Source organism: Siniperca chuatsi, linkage group LG17 (genome assembly GCF_020085105.1).
Source record: "Siniperca chuatsi isolate FFG_IHB_CAS linkage group LG17, ASM2008510v1, whole genome shotgun sequence".
Classification (NCBI taxonomy): Eukaryota; Metazoa; Chordata; class Actinopteri; order Centrarchiformes; family Sinipercidae; genus Siniperca; species Siniperca chuatsi.
Window position 1 is genome coordinate 27,738,627 of NC_058058.1, and position 17,783 is coordinate 27,756,409.

The 17,783-nt window shown below is 41.9% G+C and overlaps 1 protein-coding gene across 1 annotated transcript in view; it reads left to right on the forward strand.

Moving 5' to 3' along the window:
* Nucleotides 1–15,878, forward strand: part of tpm3 (tropomyosin 3) — a 32,376-nt gene extending 16,498 nt beyond the window's left edge. Inside the window, exons 9-10 of the mRNA XM_044170497.1 lie at nucleotides 4,288–4,366; nucleotides 15,475–15,878. Of these exons, the coding sequence (XP_044026432.1) occupies nucleotides 4,288–4,366; nucleotides 15,475–15,478 (83 nt within the window). The 3' untranslated portion in view covers nucleotides 15,479–15,878. The remainder of the gene's footprint in view (nucleotides 1–4,287; nucleotides 4,367–15,474) is intronic.
* Nucleotides 15,879–17,783: the final 1,905 nt, after the last annotated feature.

The window sequence follows — 17,783 nt, forward strand, 5'->3', positions numbered from 1 at the left end:
TGAGAGAAAGCACATGGTCCTTCAGGAGGCTGCATATGCAGAAGTATAGTGTTTAATATGGTGACACTCTGTTGTTTCCTTTGCAGAAGCAATGGCTGTAAGTTAAACATTTTATTGTTCAAGAGCCGAGATAATAATTGTAAGAATTTGGAAGAAAATGATTGTTATTGTTTATGGATATTAGTTCATAGAGTTTATTCTAATGATGGTCACAAGGTTAGTTAGTTTAAAGTTAGTTTCTCAATTGATATTTTGGATTTCATTCAGTGTTTAAACATTTGCTTTGTGGCATTTTTGGAACAAATTGGTAAAATCTATGGAAAACAACATGTAACATTTCATGGGCACCAGGATTGCTTTATACTTATACAATAACCTGTATGCAGAAGACATGACAGGAATTATGTGTTGTATATTTCTCTTTATTCTTTCAGTTTCAGTTTAACTCCTTGTTCGTGACTTCATGCACATTGAGTTAAAGATTTAGTTTAGTTAAAGTTAAAGATTTAGAGCTTAAAGGCTTGATTTGGACTCACATGTTGTTGTGAAAGGAGTTAGCTCTCTACTTGATGTTACAACACCTCAACTAGGACATTATAGTGTGTGCATCCAAAGCTATCTAGATATATCTTATTCCTCTGTGCCATAGAGCTCCATTGTTGCCTAAGAACTATCAGAACTCTCACCATTGAGCCACAGTGTTGCACTGGGTTACATGTTCCTTCATTACAATGAACACAAACACTGTAGTTAAATTTACATTTTTCCATTCACCATGAGCGAAATTAACATTATGGATATGGTTCAATTCATCTTACAAAAACTAGCACATAAAAGTAAGTAAATTAAGGCTAATTATTTATTATGTTGTTGTCATGTTATAGTCAGACCAAACCTTCAGGGCTGCCATGCACTTCCCTAGAATGAGTCCCTGCACTCCCTGACCTGTCTCCCCGTTGACACAATTTAACACAAACTTGAACCGCTTCTTCTCAGAGTCATAACTCACCATACACACCTTGCTACAATCAGTGGAATTCAGTCTTTACAGTAGTGTCTCCGGTGTCCATCAAGTATGGATATCTATAATTGGAGCTATTTAGCTGAGTTTCAGGAGCAGGACTTTCCTGAGGGGGACAATCCTGAAGTGGAAAGTCCTGCTTGTGAAACTCTGTTAAATACTCTGCTGATGTGATTGCTGGAACTGGATGACCCCCCCTGTCATCCAGCTCCAGCAATCACATCAGCCAGCCTTAGCAGAGGAACCTGGTACTGGGAAGCCAGCTCCCCCTGCTGCCCACTTCCAGCAAAGTTGTCGTTGGAATCATCACCATCTATCACGGGCGAACTTCAACTAATCAAAGCAAAAAACCACAACGTAGACAAACTGATACCAAAGCCAACTGGGAGAAGAGTGAAAACCGCAGCAGCCAGCCTTAGCAGGTGAACGTAGGACCTGTCACCTACTTCCAGAAACCACGGCAGATTGCCATAACCGGGGCTCCTGGCACCGGGATGCCAGCGTCCCCTGCTGCCTACTTCCAGCAACACACAGCAGCCTTAGCAGTGGAACCTGGCACCGGGATGCCAGCGCCCCCTGCCACCTACTTCCAGCAACCACAGCAGCTTGATATAGCTTGGGCTCGTGGCACCGCCCCCAGCGGTCCACTTCCAGCAACCACAGCAGCTGGCTTTAGTCAGGGCATTTGACGCAGGGGTGCCAGAGCCCCTTGCCGCCCACTTCCAGCAACTGCGACAGCTTGATCTAGCCAGGGCCCCTGGCACCAGGATGCCAGGATCTTCCGTCTCCCAGTCACTGCAGCTCTCGTCAGCTGGAGCCTTCTGCACCAGGAAGCTTTCCTCCCCAGCCCTTGCAGCACTAAGGTCCATCACCTCAACCTGTTCCAGCCCAGCAAGCAACCATTAACTTCACCCTATTTACAGCCAGTCCTCCCATTTGTCATTGTAACTCTTTTATTTCCCGTCCTTCTCCAGTTCCCACCAGTCTACACCTGCTCCTTCTGTCAGGTTTGGGGGTTTCTACAATAGAAGATGGTTCGTAGTAGAATGACCTCCGGAACACGCAAGTGAATGTCAGGTCGCTTCCTCCGCTGTCTTCAAAATCTACCCCATAATAGCCACAGCTATTCCGTGGGGCCCACGAATGGTCCCGCAAATCCTTGTGTACTTCGAGAATCTTGCAGATGTAGACATAATCAACAAAGTTTGCTCCATCCATCACTGTTCATATGTTCATGGCACTCGATTACACACCTATATGTTCTCCACACAGCTCATGTTCCTGGTCATTCCAACGCTATCACTGACTCTCTTTCCTGTTTCTCATTTCAGAAGTTCAAAGGCTCGGCCCCTCTGGGGGATGTCAACAACAGCATATCACCCTAACTGTCTTGTCTTACTTGTCAGCGTGGAAGCATTTCTGCTACCTTCACGACCAGTACGACATAACCACCTGTCCTTCGATCTCGTGACCATGGCCTGTTTTGATATCTACACCCATTTTGTGATGGCCATCAAAACACATACCATCAAAAGTTTACCCAGCTTTTACTTCAAAGTCCAATCACCACTGAACCCTTTCAAGACCCTTGCAAACTTCTCACAATTCCGGAAATCCCAGCATAACCATGATAGATCCTCTATTTATCTCTGAGTCCGGAAAAGTGGCTACTTGATTCTGGTTCCACCAGCGCTTCCGCCACGTACTCTCTTTGTCCACAATCTTGTCCTTGTTAGTGAAATCCATTTAAAAATCATATTAAAAGGCACTCTTTAAATTTCATCAGCTCTTGTCTCATAATCATCAGATTCAGACATTTTCTTCTTTCAGAGTAATCCAGCTTGTCTGTACAGTGCAAACAGGGACTAGCAGCTAGCAGCCAAAGCAGCAAGACTTTTCTGGATGCAGATATGCCAAATAATAAGGCTATAGGCTAAAAACACTGAGATGTACTTCAATACAGGCCTTCAGCAAGAGCTCATCCTCAATAATTTTTCATCAGTTTTCACCAGATTAGTTGTGCAGTGCAGTTGCGCAGGAAGCTTGACTCATGATCCACTATTGAAGCTTGGCACTGTGCATGACTTGACAGAAGACAGGAAACTGAGGAGCTAACGTTGGGGACCTTTACATTAATCTGGGCCTCCCCTTATGTACACAGCTTCCACTTTATAAAATAATCATGCAATTTGGCCCAATGCAATTTTGACTTGTATTTTCCCACTAATATCCAATTGTAGTTCCACTTTGATTTTCCATAGGGACCATTAACAACCACACAGATTTTATTTAGACTCAGGCTTACGGCTTTAGGCTTACGTTTTACAATTTTTTGAAGATGGGGCTGAAATATATTTTATTATTAGATTAATTCAGGCACATGGTTAACATATAATACTATTTTGTTGGCAGTATATTAAATAAATATAGATATATTTCTGTGCAACTGCACTGCACAACTAATCTGGTGAAAACTGATAAAAAGTTATTGAGTATGAGCTCTTGCTGAATGTCTGCACTGAAGTACACCTCAGTGTTTTTAGCCTATAGACTAATTGTTTGGCATATCTGCATCCAGAAAAGTCTTGCTGCTTTGGCTGCTAGCAGTCCCTGTTTGCACTGTACAGACAAGCTGGATTGGAGTATAAATAGTCGTTTAATGCTGAAAATGAGGCAGACTAGACCTTTTTTTGTAACAATAACCAGCCACACCCACTGCCGGTATAATACGAATATACATATTGTTGTGTACATAAACAGATACAGATAGTGGTATTGCGTTAGAAGAAGTAGAAGTACTTCATTAATCCCTCTAAGGTCTTTGTGTGTGTGTGAACTACATATTAGTAGTTCACACACAACTAATTATCTCAATGAGTGAAATTTTGTAGTGAAAGTGAGTAGTAATGACATAGGGATAAGACTTTTTGATTCAAAGTGATATGCATGTTGATCCCTGATGAGGATCAACATGCATATCACTTACACACAATCAAAATAGCATTTGGAATGTAATTTTTAATAGATATCAGCTGTAGTTGTTTGTGTCAGAGTTATATAAAATTGGATTGTTTTGAGAGGTCTACCTAATATGTCCCCAGGTGGACAAATATTGTCCAAAAGTTTAACCTGGGTTCTAACCAGGGTTTAAGTTTTCATTCTATTGGATTGTGATACATTTACATGGATTTATAATTTTCATCATATATGACTCCTTTTCCCTTTTCCTTTGCAACACCTTCCTTGGCCTGCGTGTGGATATACAGATGAGCTTTATGCTCAGAAACTCAAGTACAAAGCCATCAGTGAGGAACTGGACCACGCCCTCAATGACATGACCTCTATGTAAGTAGTGAGAAGTATTCTTATTAAGCCTGCCAGTGTAACATTCCTTCATTCCTTTGGATAAAAAATAACTTTATTGTACACTGATCAATCTGGCTGCTGTAGTTTATAATATTTTAGAGTAAAAATAATCTTCCTATGTTCTTTTCCATTTAACCAAGATAAAATAGTTAGTGTATAGCATGTTTGTTTAGTCAGATGCTTAATGAATTATTTTGTCTCTTTACAGCAACAGTAACAATAGCTTTAGACATTATCATTGTGATATATTGAACAGAAAAGGATCAGACTCTAGACACCCACGTTATGGAGCCAGCTAATTAAAAAAAAAAAAGAGCCAGTGAAGTGGAGTTGGGGGTTATACTCCCCTGTACTACAACAATGATAACTGATTAACTGATAGCTGAGTCGTTATCTAAATAAACATTATCTTAAATCAGAGCAAGTCATTCTGCTCCTTGATATTGTCTTTGTTTTAAGGATGAATTATATAGTTAATATTAATTAACATCACAATGTAATAAGGATATCTATATACATCCCAATATGAAAAATGTATGCACACTTAAAGAGTAATTTAACACCAGGCTGCTCTCTCTGATTGAAAGTTTCAAGTGTGTTTCACTTCTGACTCACTGGAGGATGGGGTTGTGTGTGTGGTCAGAATTGTGCTCTGTCGTCCCTGTACCACAGTGTAATCACACCCAGGAGTACACCTCCGCATGTCAAGTCAAGTCAATTTTATTTATATAGCCCAATTTCACAAATTACAAATTTGCCTCAGGGGGTTTTACAATCTGTACAGCATATGACACCCTCTGTCCTTAGACCCTCAGTTCAGATAAAGAACAACCACCCAAAAAAAACATTTTAATGGAGAAAAATGTAAGAAACCTCAGGAAGATCAGCAGAGGAGGGATCTCTCCCAGGATGGAGAGATATGCAATAGATGTTGTGTGTACAGAATAGACCAAAATAATGAAATTACAGTATGGATAATCATGATGACAAAATTATAGATAGATTGTAAACATATGAAGAATATGGAGGATGTTAAGCAACTTGGTGTCACCAAACAGACCTGAGCCACACAACCTACTCTCCACCATGGAGACCTGGAAAAAGGACAGACTACAGAAACACACAAGAGGCAAAACTCAAGCACACCATTCACACACGTAGGAGAAAACAAAAACACAGAGAGGGAGAGAGATATACGGACAAGATGTACACAAGGGAGAGAGAGAGACAAGAGGAGAAGCTGAATCTCCTGGAGGACGAAGATCCAGATCCAAACATCTGGAATGAGTCACTGACAGCCAGGGGAAAGAGAGAGGTTTTGGCATTTTCTTTAATGTGCTGATCAAAAGAGAGGGTAGCATCAAACTAACACCAAGATTCTTGGCTGTCGATCTTTGAGAAACCACACAGTTCAAGGGTTACTGTTATTTGATCAAACTGGTGTCTATGTTGAGCAGGGCCAATTACCAGCATCTCAGTTTTCATCTCAGAATTTAGGAGCAGGAAATTACATGACATCCAGTTTTTCAAAGCAGACAAGCAGTCCTCTGATTTAATAATTTGGGAATGATCATCCACCTGTACAGTCACATACAGCTGAGTAACATCAGCATAGCAGTGGAAATTAATTCCATGACTGCGTATAATTTTCTAGTCAATCAAGGAGTTATACAATGATCTATGGTGTCAAACGCTGCACTGAGATCTTGTGATAGAAGTACAGAGGTGAAGGTGAGTCCATAGTAAGCAGAAGATTATTCACCACTTTTGTAAGGTGCTGTCGTAAGGCGAGGTGCTATATGGAGGTATGTGGACCCAAAAGCAGATGACGAGGAAGCAGTCTCAAGGTGAAGTAGCCGGAACTTCCGTGTTTATTGTGGGGTGGAATGCAAGCAAGAACAGGCAGAGGTGAGCAGACAGGTAATGAGCAGACAAAATGCAGATAAGTACCGGCTAGCATAGGTGAAAACGGGGGAGTGAGTCCAAGGTGGAACACAGTTCACAAAGAAGCAGGCCAAAATCCAAAAATCCAAAAGGACCCCAAGGGCCAGGCAGGAGACCCGGAGCAGACGGCCCGGGGGCTGGACAGGTGCAGAGCTGGGGACCTCGGGCGGACGGCCCGGGGCTGGACAGGTGCGGAGCTGGAGACCTCGGGCGGACGGCCCGGGGGCTGGACAGGTGCGGAGCTGGAGACCTCGGAGCTGATCCCCCTGAGGTCCACGATGGAGACCGACACCATCCGAAGACCAGACAGAAGACCGGCGGCGAACACCGAGAGTCACAGGAGGCCGGCGGCGAACACAGAGCCCTTCTGGAGGCCGGCGACGAAGGCGGAACCCTTCTGGAGGCCGGCGACGGCGGAACCTTCTGGAGGCCGGCGACGGCGGAACCCTTCTGGAGGCCGGGCGACGGCGGAACCCTTCTGGAGGCCGCGACAAAAACGGAGAGTCTCTCGAGGCCGGCGGTGGACGCTGAACCCTCCGGGAGGCCTGCCCATCCACCCAGGGACCAACGGCGGCACAGCGGGGCCGGGAACCGGCAACGGGCCTGGAGCCGGTAGCAGGGCGGCTGGACATGGAGCCGGCGTCTGGACAGCAAGACGGGGAGCCGGATCCGGACCAAGGAGCTGCTGTGATCCAGTAGGGACTGGAGCTAGCGACGGGACCGCTAGACTGGGAGCCAGCTTCGGAACTTCAGGGCTTGGGACAAGGAGCTGCTGCGATCCAGCAGGGACTGGAGCAAGGGGCTGCTGCGACCCAGCAGGGACTGGAGCCGGCGTGGCAGCAGGACATGGCACTGGCGACTGGACCTCCGGACATGGCGCCGTCTTCGGAACCTCAGGGCTGGGAGTAAGGAGCTGCTGCGATCCAGCCGGGAAACGAGTCGTCTGCGATCCAGCAGAGAGTTCAGGGAACTGCTGCGATCCAGCCGGGAAACGAGTCGGCTGCGATCCAGCAGGGGGTTCAGGGGACTGCTGCAATCCAGCTGGGAAACGAGTTGGCTGCGATCCAGCAGGGGGTCCAGGGGGCTGCTGAGGTCCGGCAGAGAGTCCAGGGTGCGGCTAATATCCAGCGGCCGAGGCGAGGACAGGGTGCGGCTGCGATCCAGCGGCGGCGACAGGGAGTGATGGCTGCTGCCATCCAGCAGAGACAGGGAGGAATGGCTCCTGCCATCCAGCAGAGACAGGGAGCGGTGGAGAGTGACCGGAATCCGGAGGCGAGGCGGTGCCGGCTGTCGAGAGCTGGGTGATGAGTTGGGAGACCTGCTGGGTTCGCTGAGTGATTTGGGAAACCATGGCCTGATGGCTGTCTGTCAGAACCCTGAGTAATTGTTCATGCTGGCCTAAGAGAATCCCTCGGTTAGCCAGCGCTAAGTGGTAGGGTGCTACTTCCGGGTTATTGCTTGCTGGGTCCATGTTTGGTCGGATCATTCTGTCGTAAGGCGAGGTGCTATATGGAGGTATGTGGACCCAAAAGCAGATGACGAGGAAGCAGTCTCAAGGTGAAGTAGCCGGAACTTCCGTGTTTATTGTGGGGTGGAATGCAAGCAAGAACAGGCAGAGGTGAGCAGACAGGTAATGAGCAGACAAAATGCAGATAAGTACCGGCTAGCATAGGTGAAAACAGGGGAGTGAGTCCAAGGTGGAACACAGTTCACAAAGGAGCAGGCCAAAATCCAAAAATCCAAAATCCAAACAAGGTTCACGGGAGAACAAAGAATCCAACACAACTCACAGACAAGGGCTCGGCAAGGAACAACACCATGTGTACAACAATGATCCGACCGAGAACAAAGAAAAGACCAAGACTAAATACCCTAGGGGAGGTGAGATAACAAGACACAGGTGCCAACAATCAAGGAAGGACCAACAATCAAAACTGGAGGGAAAACACAGACAGGAAGTAAAAACACAAGACACACAAGGGAAGGAGACTACTACAAAATAAACCAGGAAGTGATACACCTAAACTACCACAAGTGCAGTTTCAGTGGAGTGTGAAAGCAGACTGAAAAGGTTAAAAAATATTACAGTTAAATATATGGGCACAAAGTTGTTGAGACACAACTCTTTCTAGTACTTTTGAAAAGAATGGAAAGTTAGAGACTGATAATTATTTGGAGACCCTGCATCAACGTGTCATTTCTTAAGTAGAGGTAGAGCAGTAAAGCTAGAGGGGACAATATCATAAGTGACAAATTAACAATATTCAGTGTTTTAGGTCCCAGAGATCCAGAGATCTTTGAAAAGTGTAGCTGGTAGGGGATCGAGGAGGCAGCTGGTTGGTTTAGAAGCTGACACCAGCTTAGACAATATTTCAAGACACTGTTCTTACAATTTCAAAATTTGTAAGAACAGTGTCTAACTGGGATTCAACATATGGATATTGCACTGTCCATTTTTACAGAAGTACCTGGCCATGAGGAACTCATTTTGTATCTAATCTCATCTATTTATCTGCAGCAAAAAAATCATGAGCTGTAAAGGGCGAGCAGCAAACAGGCAGCTGTTTTTGTTTAAGTTTGGCTACAGTCTCAAAAAGAAATCTAGGACTGTGTTTATTGTTACTATGTGAGAGAAATAAGCTGCTTTAGTATCAAGAAGTGCCAGAAAGGCTGTACTTAGAGGGTCGAAGGCCTTATCACCAATAATTAAAATCTCATCAGAATGAGTAACAAGGTCTGAGATAAAATCCAAATTCTTTAAAAAATTGGGAATAAGGGCCAGGTGGTCTATAGAGAACCACAAGGTGGAGTCTGTTGCCCTGGACAAAGCAATTCATATTTGATGGGGATAGTAGAACTGACTATCAAGATTGGAGGTTAAATTGAAAACAGACTTATAGATTAGGGTAACACCCACACCATGTTTAGTATCCTGAGCAACATGGGCATTGGTATAGTCAGGTGGGAAAGCTTCATGTAATGGTAAGAAAACATTTGGTTTCGGCCATGTTTCACATAAGCCATATCCAGAGTATGCTGACGAACCAAAGCATTTATCAGTAAGGCTTTGGCAGACGGTTATGGGATGAATATCGTGCCATATCTCAAAACTGAAAAAAAGAGCTTGAAGGTTGAAACTCAGTGTTTGAAAGCTTGAAATCTAATTAAAAAAGGTTTTACAAGATTGAAACTAAGTTTTGAAGACTTGCATGATGTTTTGATAGGCCAAAAAAAACATTTGCTCTTAACCTATTATTTGCTCTCTACTGAAGTACAGTCCAACCACATGTTGTATTAACTGGTTAGGTGGGATTGACAGACTGCTCTACCAATGACTGGCATGCACAGGATCTGCGAACAAGATGAAGATAACCAGTTAACTTTGATTCGACATTCATGCCTGCCACAGGCACTGCTCGGGGATAGACAGACAGCACAGAGAACTATACATTGTGGTACCACTCAAAAATTCTTTCTTGACAGAGATATTAGACAAAGGTGTACACAGCACAGAGGGTACTCTCTGTTGCTGGTGGGGATATTGTTTTATGTCAGCTGGCTGATGACATCCTTATTCTTAGGAAATGCTTTACAGATATAGCCAGCTTTTAGTCTTATAAATATGCTTTCCAAAAGTACAGGAACTATCGGGGTGGGGCTTGCTGCACTCAGCATTTGTGTAATGTGCGTAATCTTCCTGGGGATAAAAGTACATGGTACTTTTAGTGGAAAGCAGCTTATCATTGAAGGGTCGTGCACTGCTGTCCAAAGCTCAAGGAAGCTGTGTCGCCTCTTCATTTCATTTAGATAAAAACACTGCTACAAGTTGTTATCCGACACATTATATTAGAAAACCTGTAGTGTCAAATTCATGCAAAAATTGTGGTTTGGATTACTTCTAGATTTTTCAGCATTGACTAAGATTAATTGAATTAATTGAAAGTTTGTTTTGACCAACTTGGTAGCTCCCCATCTTACTGATGTGTAATTATAAGATTCCAATAAAATTATCAGAATATCACAAACATGCTTTATTGTCATGGAAAATTATCTACAAGCACAATTTCTCCCGTCATTATATATACCGTATAACATTATTATATTTGGAACAATTGTGACATTTTATACAAAAACATTTATCTTTTTTTAAGAATTGGTTTGAAAGGAACATTGTTTTGGTGGGTCAGCTGCTCAACTCACAGGGTCATCGCATGACTAACACTGAATTTATTTCCCATTTTATTTTTTCAATAATGCGTACTGGTTCTGTGGTTCTATATAAAGGTGTTACTTAACCTACTGAAATCTCATTACATTACCCCATCGACACTCCTTGTGGTAAAATCTGTTTTGTTACATCTATAATAATAATAATAATAGAGCAGTACGTTCCATATTTCAGCAAGAGAGTATTTCTATTCCTTATGTCACCACCTACTGGAATAATTTTGTAAGTGATATTCCAAGACAGAAGGTTTGGCTGTTGCCTCACAAATATCTCATCAACAGTAAGATAAAAGAGGTGTCATTTATACATAAAGTCTATCCTGTAAAACATTTTCTTAAAAGATTTAAGAATGATATAAATGTTTCATGATCATTTTGCTCTGCACATCCTGAAACTGTGCCTCATTTATTTTGGCATTGTTACTACACTGAAAGACAGTGAGCGTCTGGAGGAGGCTTGTTGTTAATGACGTCGCCTATTGAAACGATCAAAACCAACATGGTACTGAATGACATCAGCACGACCAGGTGCACTTACAAGCTTTTACTAAACAATGCCAGAAGTAGGAGACACTCTCTCTGTGATTCTCTGCAGAGCATGTGCGATTGTCAGTAGACCGCACAGTAGGGGTAGAGCAAGGGGAGATTTTCCACTAGTTAATCGAATGCGGATGGCGGCGTTAATATCCCTGGGCAGCCCGACCAAGTGAAATCTATGTGTGGGAAACACTGCTTGATGTTTTGAAACCAAACCACTTCCACTACTGAAGTAGCTCCCCTTTTTGGAACCAACTTCTCCACCATGTGTGGATTAGTAAAAGGTAGATAGAGAGGAAGGCACAAAAGCCAAGTATTAAAAATCTTGGTAAGACACAATAGCTGTCCCTTTATCACACAACATTTGCGATTTCTTGTACATACATGTTACTGTACTTTGGTCTGATAAAGCACAGTTATTAGCTTCCACAGTGGCTAAAACTAACAGATGTAACAGCCCAGTGGCGTGGCACAGATAGGCATGAACAACACATAAAAATACAGAATGCAGGGGGGGCACAATGCAAATTTCACCTAGAATTTTAAAATAGTAATAACGTGATGGTACATTGGAGAGGGAGAGGAGGAGAGAGGAGCTCAGTGCATCACGGGAAGTCTCCCAGCAGTCTAGGCCTATAGCAGCATAACTAAGGGATCGTTCGGAACTCACCCAAGCCAGCCCCAACTATAAGCTTTATCAAAGAGGAAAGTCTTTAGCCTACTCTTAAATGTGGAGATGGTATCTGCCTACCAAACCCAAACTAGATTCCACAGGAGAGGAGCTTGATAACTGAAGGCTCTGGCTTGCATTCTACTTTTGGAGACTCCAGGAACCACAAGTAACCCTGCATTCTGGGAGAGTAGTGTTCTAGTGGGGTGATAAAATACTATGAGCTCCTTAAGATTCGATGGTGCCTGACCATAAAGGGCTTTGTAGGTGAGGCGAAAGGATTTTAAATTCTATTCTGGATTTTACAGGGGCCAGTGCAGAGAAGCTAATATTGGAGAGATATGATCTCTTTTCCTAGTTCTTGTCAGTACATGTGCTGCAGCATTCTGGATTAACTGGAGAGTCTTAAAGGACTTATTCAGGCAGCCGTATAATAAGGAATTGCAATAATCCAGCCTAGAAGTAACAAATGCATTGACTAGTTTTTCTGCATCATTTTGAGACAGGATGTTCCTGATTTTTGCAATGTTGCGTAGGTGAAAAAAGGCAGTCCTTGAAGTTTGTTTCATGTGGGAGTTAAAGGACAAATCCTGATCAAAGACAATTCCGAGGTTACTTATGGTGGTGCTGGAGGCCAGGCCAATGCCATTGAGAGTAACTATATCTTTAGATAATGTGTCTCGGAGGTGTTTGGGACCACGTACAATAACTTCAGTTTTTTCTGAGTTTAACATCAGAAAATTGCAGGTCATCCAGGTCTTTATGTCCTTAAGGCATGCTTGAAGTTTAGCTGACTGATTAGTTTCATCTGGCTTGATTGATAGATATAATTGGATATCATCTGCATAACAATGAAAGTTTTTGGAATGTTTCCTAGTAATATTGCATAAAGGAAGCATATATAAGGTGAATTGGCCCAATCACAGAACCTTGCAACCACAAGTAACCCTGCATTCTGGGAGTGCACTGTTCTAATGGTGTAATAGGGTACTTTGCGCTATTTAAGATATGTTATGACATCTGCTATTATGATAACACACTATGTATAGACTGTACATACATATCTGTAACAGTAAATGAAATATTAAAATAAAATCACACAAATTAGATGTCCACATATTTCAACAATCTTTGTATCTCAGGAATGTGTTCTGTCTGTCTGTTTGTTTCCCTCCTCAGGGGGTGAGAGGAGGAGGGGGGTCAGCAGACATACATGTGTGCTCTGAGGGCCTGTGGAATTCAGCATTTCAATTACATTTCCTCTTATTACCAGCCATGATAAATGGCAATTACATTTCCCAGCCATGATAAATTAATTGTTGTGTAGATACATATTCACATTTCCTGCTTCATTAGCTATTCAGCACATCATAATAGGCGAATATGTAACATCCAATAACCTTAGGCATGTTCAAATGATTAATCTTAAGGTCAACAAGGGATCAGTTTAAAATATTCTTGCCAATATGTCATTAGAGTGGCAAGCAATGACTTACACTATTGAAAATGTACCCCAAATTATCACACGTTAAGGATGTCCTGAAAGAGTTTGTTAATGCAGAATATGGTGATCCATACTTTGTATGACATCATTATTAATTTCTTTACATAAAGAACAGTTCTTGTTGACAGGGTCTAGTGACATCAGCATGACAACATCAAGTTCAACACTCTTCTTACATTGTTACTCAATGTAACACATTGATTAATACATTTGATTCTGCATGGCAAAGTCACTTTCTCTATTCCTTCAGTCTTAAGGTTTGACAAGTCCTGGTTTTCACTTGATGAAGACCAGAGATCATGAGATGTTCCTGAAAAGAGAGTGGTGTCAGGTTGTGTTATGCACGATCAGGGAGTGTAAGTTGTAATCTACTAGACTGGCTTAGGTTGTTTATGCTTGTGAGTTTTGCAGGCTGCCGTAAATGCAGAAATTGTCATTCAACCTTCCATTAGTGACCTGAGTCTGGCAAAGGTCATGGGACAGAGGAGGTTGCCCGGGAAGGCTTATTAGTGCTCTGGACAGGCCTGGTTTATGACTTAGAAGCCAGCTTTCAGAAAATTCACATTCTTTTAATTAATAAAGATCCAAAATGTTCATCAGGATCGGGGTTGATGATGCTACACTGGTAAATCATTACACACCTGAGTTTATAGCTTCTCTCTTGGAATAATGACAGTTCTTAGGAATCCCATGGTCCATCAGAGCTGTCGTATTTTTTGTATTCAAGCAAACTCCAACACAAGTTCCTCTGGTTAATAAAAATATTTGGTTCTGTCTTGTCAAGGAGAATATTAAGGGGAGTTCTCATTTGTGCTGCTTACAAGCAGTTTGCAGTTAGAAATGATCATTATTTATTGTTATTATTTTATATCATAATAATTATCATAAAAGTTGTGTATTTGGCATTTCTTACACTGAACAAACTATTTAAAGTGGTCATGCTTTTTTGCTTTTTCTCTTTCCTTTATTGTGTTTTACAGTATATCTTTTATGTGCATGTAATAGGTTTGTAAAGTGAAAAATCCCAAAAGTCCACCCAAAGGGAGTTACCCTCTCCCACAAAAAATACTATCTGAAAACAGCTTGATTGTAGTCCAGCCTTTATTTCCGTAATGTAACTACATCACTATGTAACACGCATCATAATGCACGAATTCAGCAGTTTCCACAAGTACACCTAAATATGAAATTAAAATAGCGTTAGATACCCTTCAGGCAGTCAATGGACATAAAGTTGTTACTGTGATGTAGAGACAGTGCACAGTTAAAATGTTACCTATGAAAGATAAATTAGTTACAAATTAATAACTTACAACTCTGAAACGTCTTCCTCCAGTCTAGGTTGTGATGCTGGTTCAGGTTACTGGAACATGTATGGCTGAACCGTAACAGCTGTACCGAAACCATAGTTACCGGCTAAAGCGGCTTAGTTTGGATCACACTACCTTGCTTGTCAGGACCCTCCCTACTCTGCTTTTGATTGGCTAGTAGTCCTTACCTAGGTACTGTGCATGTGCAACTCCCAACAAAGATCGAATAGAAGTGAGAAGCCTCACTCCGTTGCTAAAACGGAGCATTCAAGACACAGGGTGAAAAGAGGCGCTGCAGCAATGTGCAGTATGAGAAAAAAATCTGGTGTTTTTTGACCATGTCAACCTATTCTGGTACAACCTCAAAGTAAAATTATGAACCTGAAAATTTGCATAATATGACCACTTTAAGTATTATTCAACAAATTTACTGACATGAACAAAAATCACACATATAACAATGTTGTGCACCCCTCTTTCACCACCCTGCTAGGAGCAAAAAGTATTGCATCCAAATAGTTGCTCAAGCCAGATGAGCCTCTGACGCAACCACAGCTAGCCATTACAGAATATCAGGATTTAAACAATGTAAACTAGTGCCACTATGACACTTTATAATCAAAGCCCTGACTGCAACTTTAATGCATGAGTTTAAACGCGTGATACCATTGTATCTGCCACCATTTGCTTTCTGTGTGTAAGTATTACATCACTTTTGTGAAATAGGTCACTGGTTGGCTGACACACAAGGACTGAAAAGCTCAGCTATGACAAACTATTAATTCATGAAAAATTTGTTGAATGGCCTTCCACTGACTTGTGTTGCTTGCATTTCTGAGGCATGGTTAGTTAAGACATACACTTCAACACCATCTCTTGTTTCTTGTGTTTTCAGCTAAATGTCCAGAAGCTCCACCATCCTGTCAGATTGAGGTTTCAGGACTCAATCTTCTACTGCTGATCATCATCTTTTGGCTTGATTTTTTCTCAGTCTGTCCATCACCCTATCCCCCCTCCCCTTTATACTGTCTCATCTATCCTTCCTCATTCCTCAACTGTTCTTCTGCTTCTTCTTCTTTCAGCTGCTCCCTAAATGTTGAACTGTTAAATCTTTGTGTGCCTGTTGTACTTTATTAGCAATTTCTCAATATATCTGCTGAAGTTGTTCCTTAAAAATCAGTCTCTAGTCATCTAACAGCCATTGTTCATTGTATGTTTTTCTCTTCATTGTACTTCTGTATCAATCCTGTTCTGTACCAGTGTTAAACAAGGGAGGGAAGAAATGCTTGAGTTAATGCATCTGTGTCCATGGCTGTTTTTGTTACACTCAAGTTTTGGTAACACTTTAGATTACGGCCTGCAATGTAATTCTTCCCAATTTTGTAATGTAACAGTGTACCAATACAGTACGTACCGATACATACATGTAGGTACAAGGGAACAACATGTGAGGTTAAGGAGGCAACAATGTGGAAACTTAAAAAGAATTTATACTGTAGGTATTTTTTAACTAATGGCTACCTATTCTGTTATTACGGGGTACAGTATGAGTAACAAATCTAGAAGTGTGGGGGAAGATGGGTAATGAGTTCTACGGAGCATTTTAGTCTGCTGTGATTTATTTAAACTTACTTACCTACACTAGAGGGGTACAGATGATAACAAAATGAGGATAGCCAAACTACATAGTTCCTAAATAACTACGTGGTACATTTGTGTTTTGTCTTTGGAACAAACAGAGGTTCAGGGAAAAGAGTATTGTCAGGAACATACTGTAGGCCTACATGCTACTGTATATGTTGTAAAGTAGGCCTACTTAAAGTATGGGGTACAACATTGTACTTGTAGTGGACTTGTAGTGAAGTCTGAGGTGTTATAGGTTTATGAGGATTGACACTGTTGTTACACAGCGTGCTGTTCATTGTTGTTATGGAGCACAGTAAGTAGAAAACCTTTTTTATGATGAGGCAGTTATCGAAGATGATCAATTATATGTCCTGTAATACAAGCACACAAACATTACACTGAAAAACTTTAGTGGGAGTCACTGCACAATATCAAAATTAAAATATAACCGCAGGTGGCAATGGATGGGTTCAAACCTTTTTGCACTCAACAGAAGGATGCAGCTCAATCGGCTGGCCTCATTTGGCGTCCCCTATGGCTCTAGCTCAAAATGCTTTGGCACACCTATTCCCAAACACTGACTGAAGATATCGCTCAAGATTTATGATGACATCCTTATTGAGTATTGGCCAATTTTTTGGTAAGCCATGCCCTTTGCAAAGATATTTTGGTTGACGGTGGCCATGTTTTTCGACTGATCTTGCTCACATTATGCAAATTAGCAAAAAATCCATCAAGGTGGACTTTCAGAAATACTTTATTATACTTTTTTAATGGTCCCAAAGGCTTTTTTGTAGAACACATTGAGCTTGACTTGTGTGAGAAACTTTAAGTCAATTGGACTCCCGGTGTGAGGGGCGTTGCCTTTCCAAAATTGCATTTTTGGGCCTTAAGTACAGTGCCACCAAGTGGTCGATTGGGCTCAAATTTCTGTGGAAGAATTTGCAAATCATTTCTAGTTATTGGGCCAAGTTTAGTGTTTCTAGCTCATTCCAGCTCATGGCAATTTGAGCCTTGGCATATGAGCAGGTTCAAACTTTTTTTCGCTCAACGGAAGGAAGCAACTCAAAAATTTAAGTTGCAGGCAGCAATGAACAAAGTCACTTCAGCTTACTTAATTTAGTTTGAAATAAGGAGTGAGACCAATCACACACTTGTTCCATCATCACAAAGCCTGCATCACTTCAATAACTGCACACTCAAAGTTCAGCCATTTGTGCCCCCTTCATCGGATTTGAACGAAACTCTATGTATGTTCAGGAGAATGGCTACGGTAAGTTTAATCAGGATTGCTCAAATTTATCTTGAGATATGGTTAAATATCTTATAGGCCACACCCATTCGCACCAATCAATATGAAACTTGGGATTTTGGTCAATACTTGCCCCCAGAGCATGCACACCAAATTTGGTGAAATTCTGTCCACTGGGTTTTTGGCATTTGTGACACCCCTCTATGGGTCAAGCTCAAAATGCTTTGGCACGCCTATTCCCAAAAACAGCCTGAAAATATCCCCCAAGATTTATGATGATTGGACAAATTATTGAATTATTGAATTATAGCCAATTTCATGCCTCC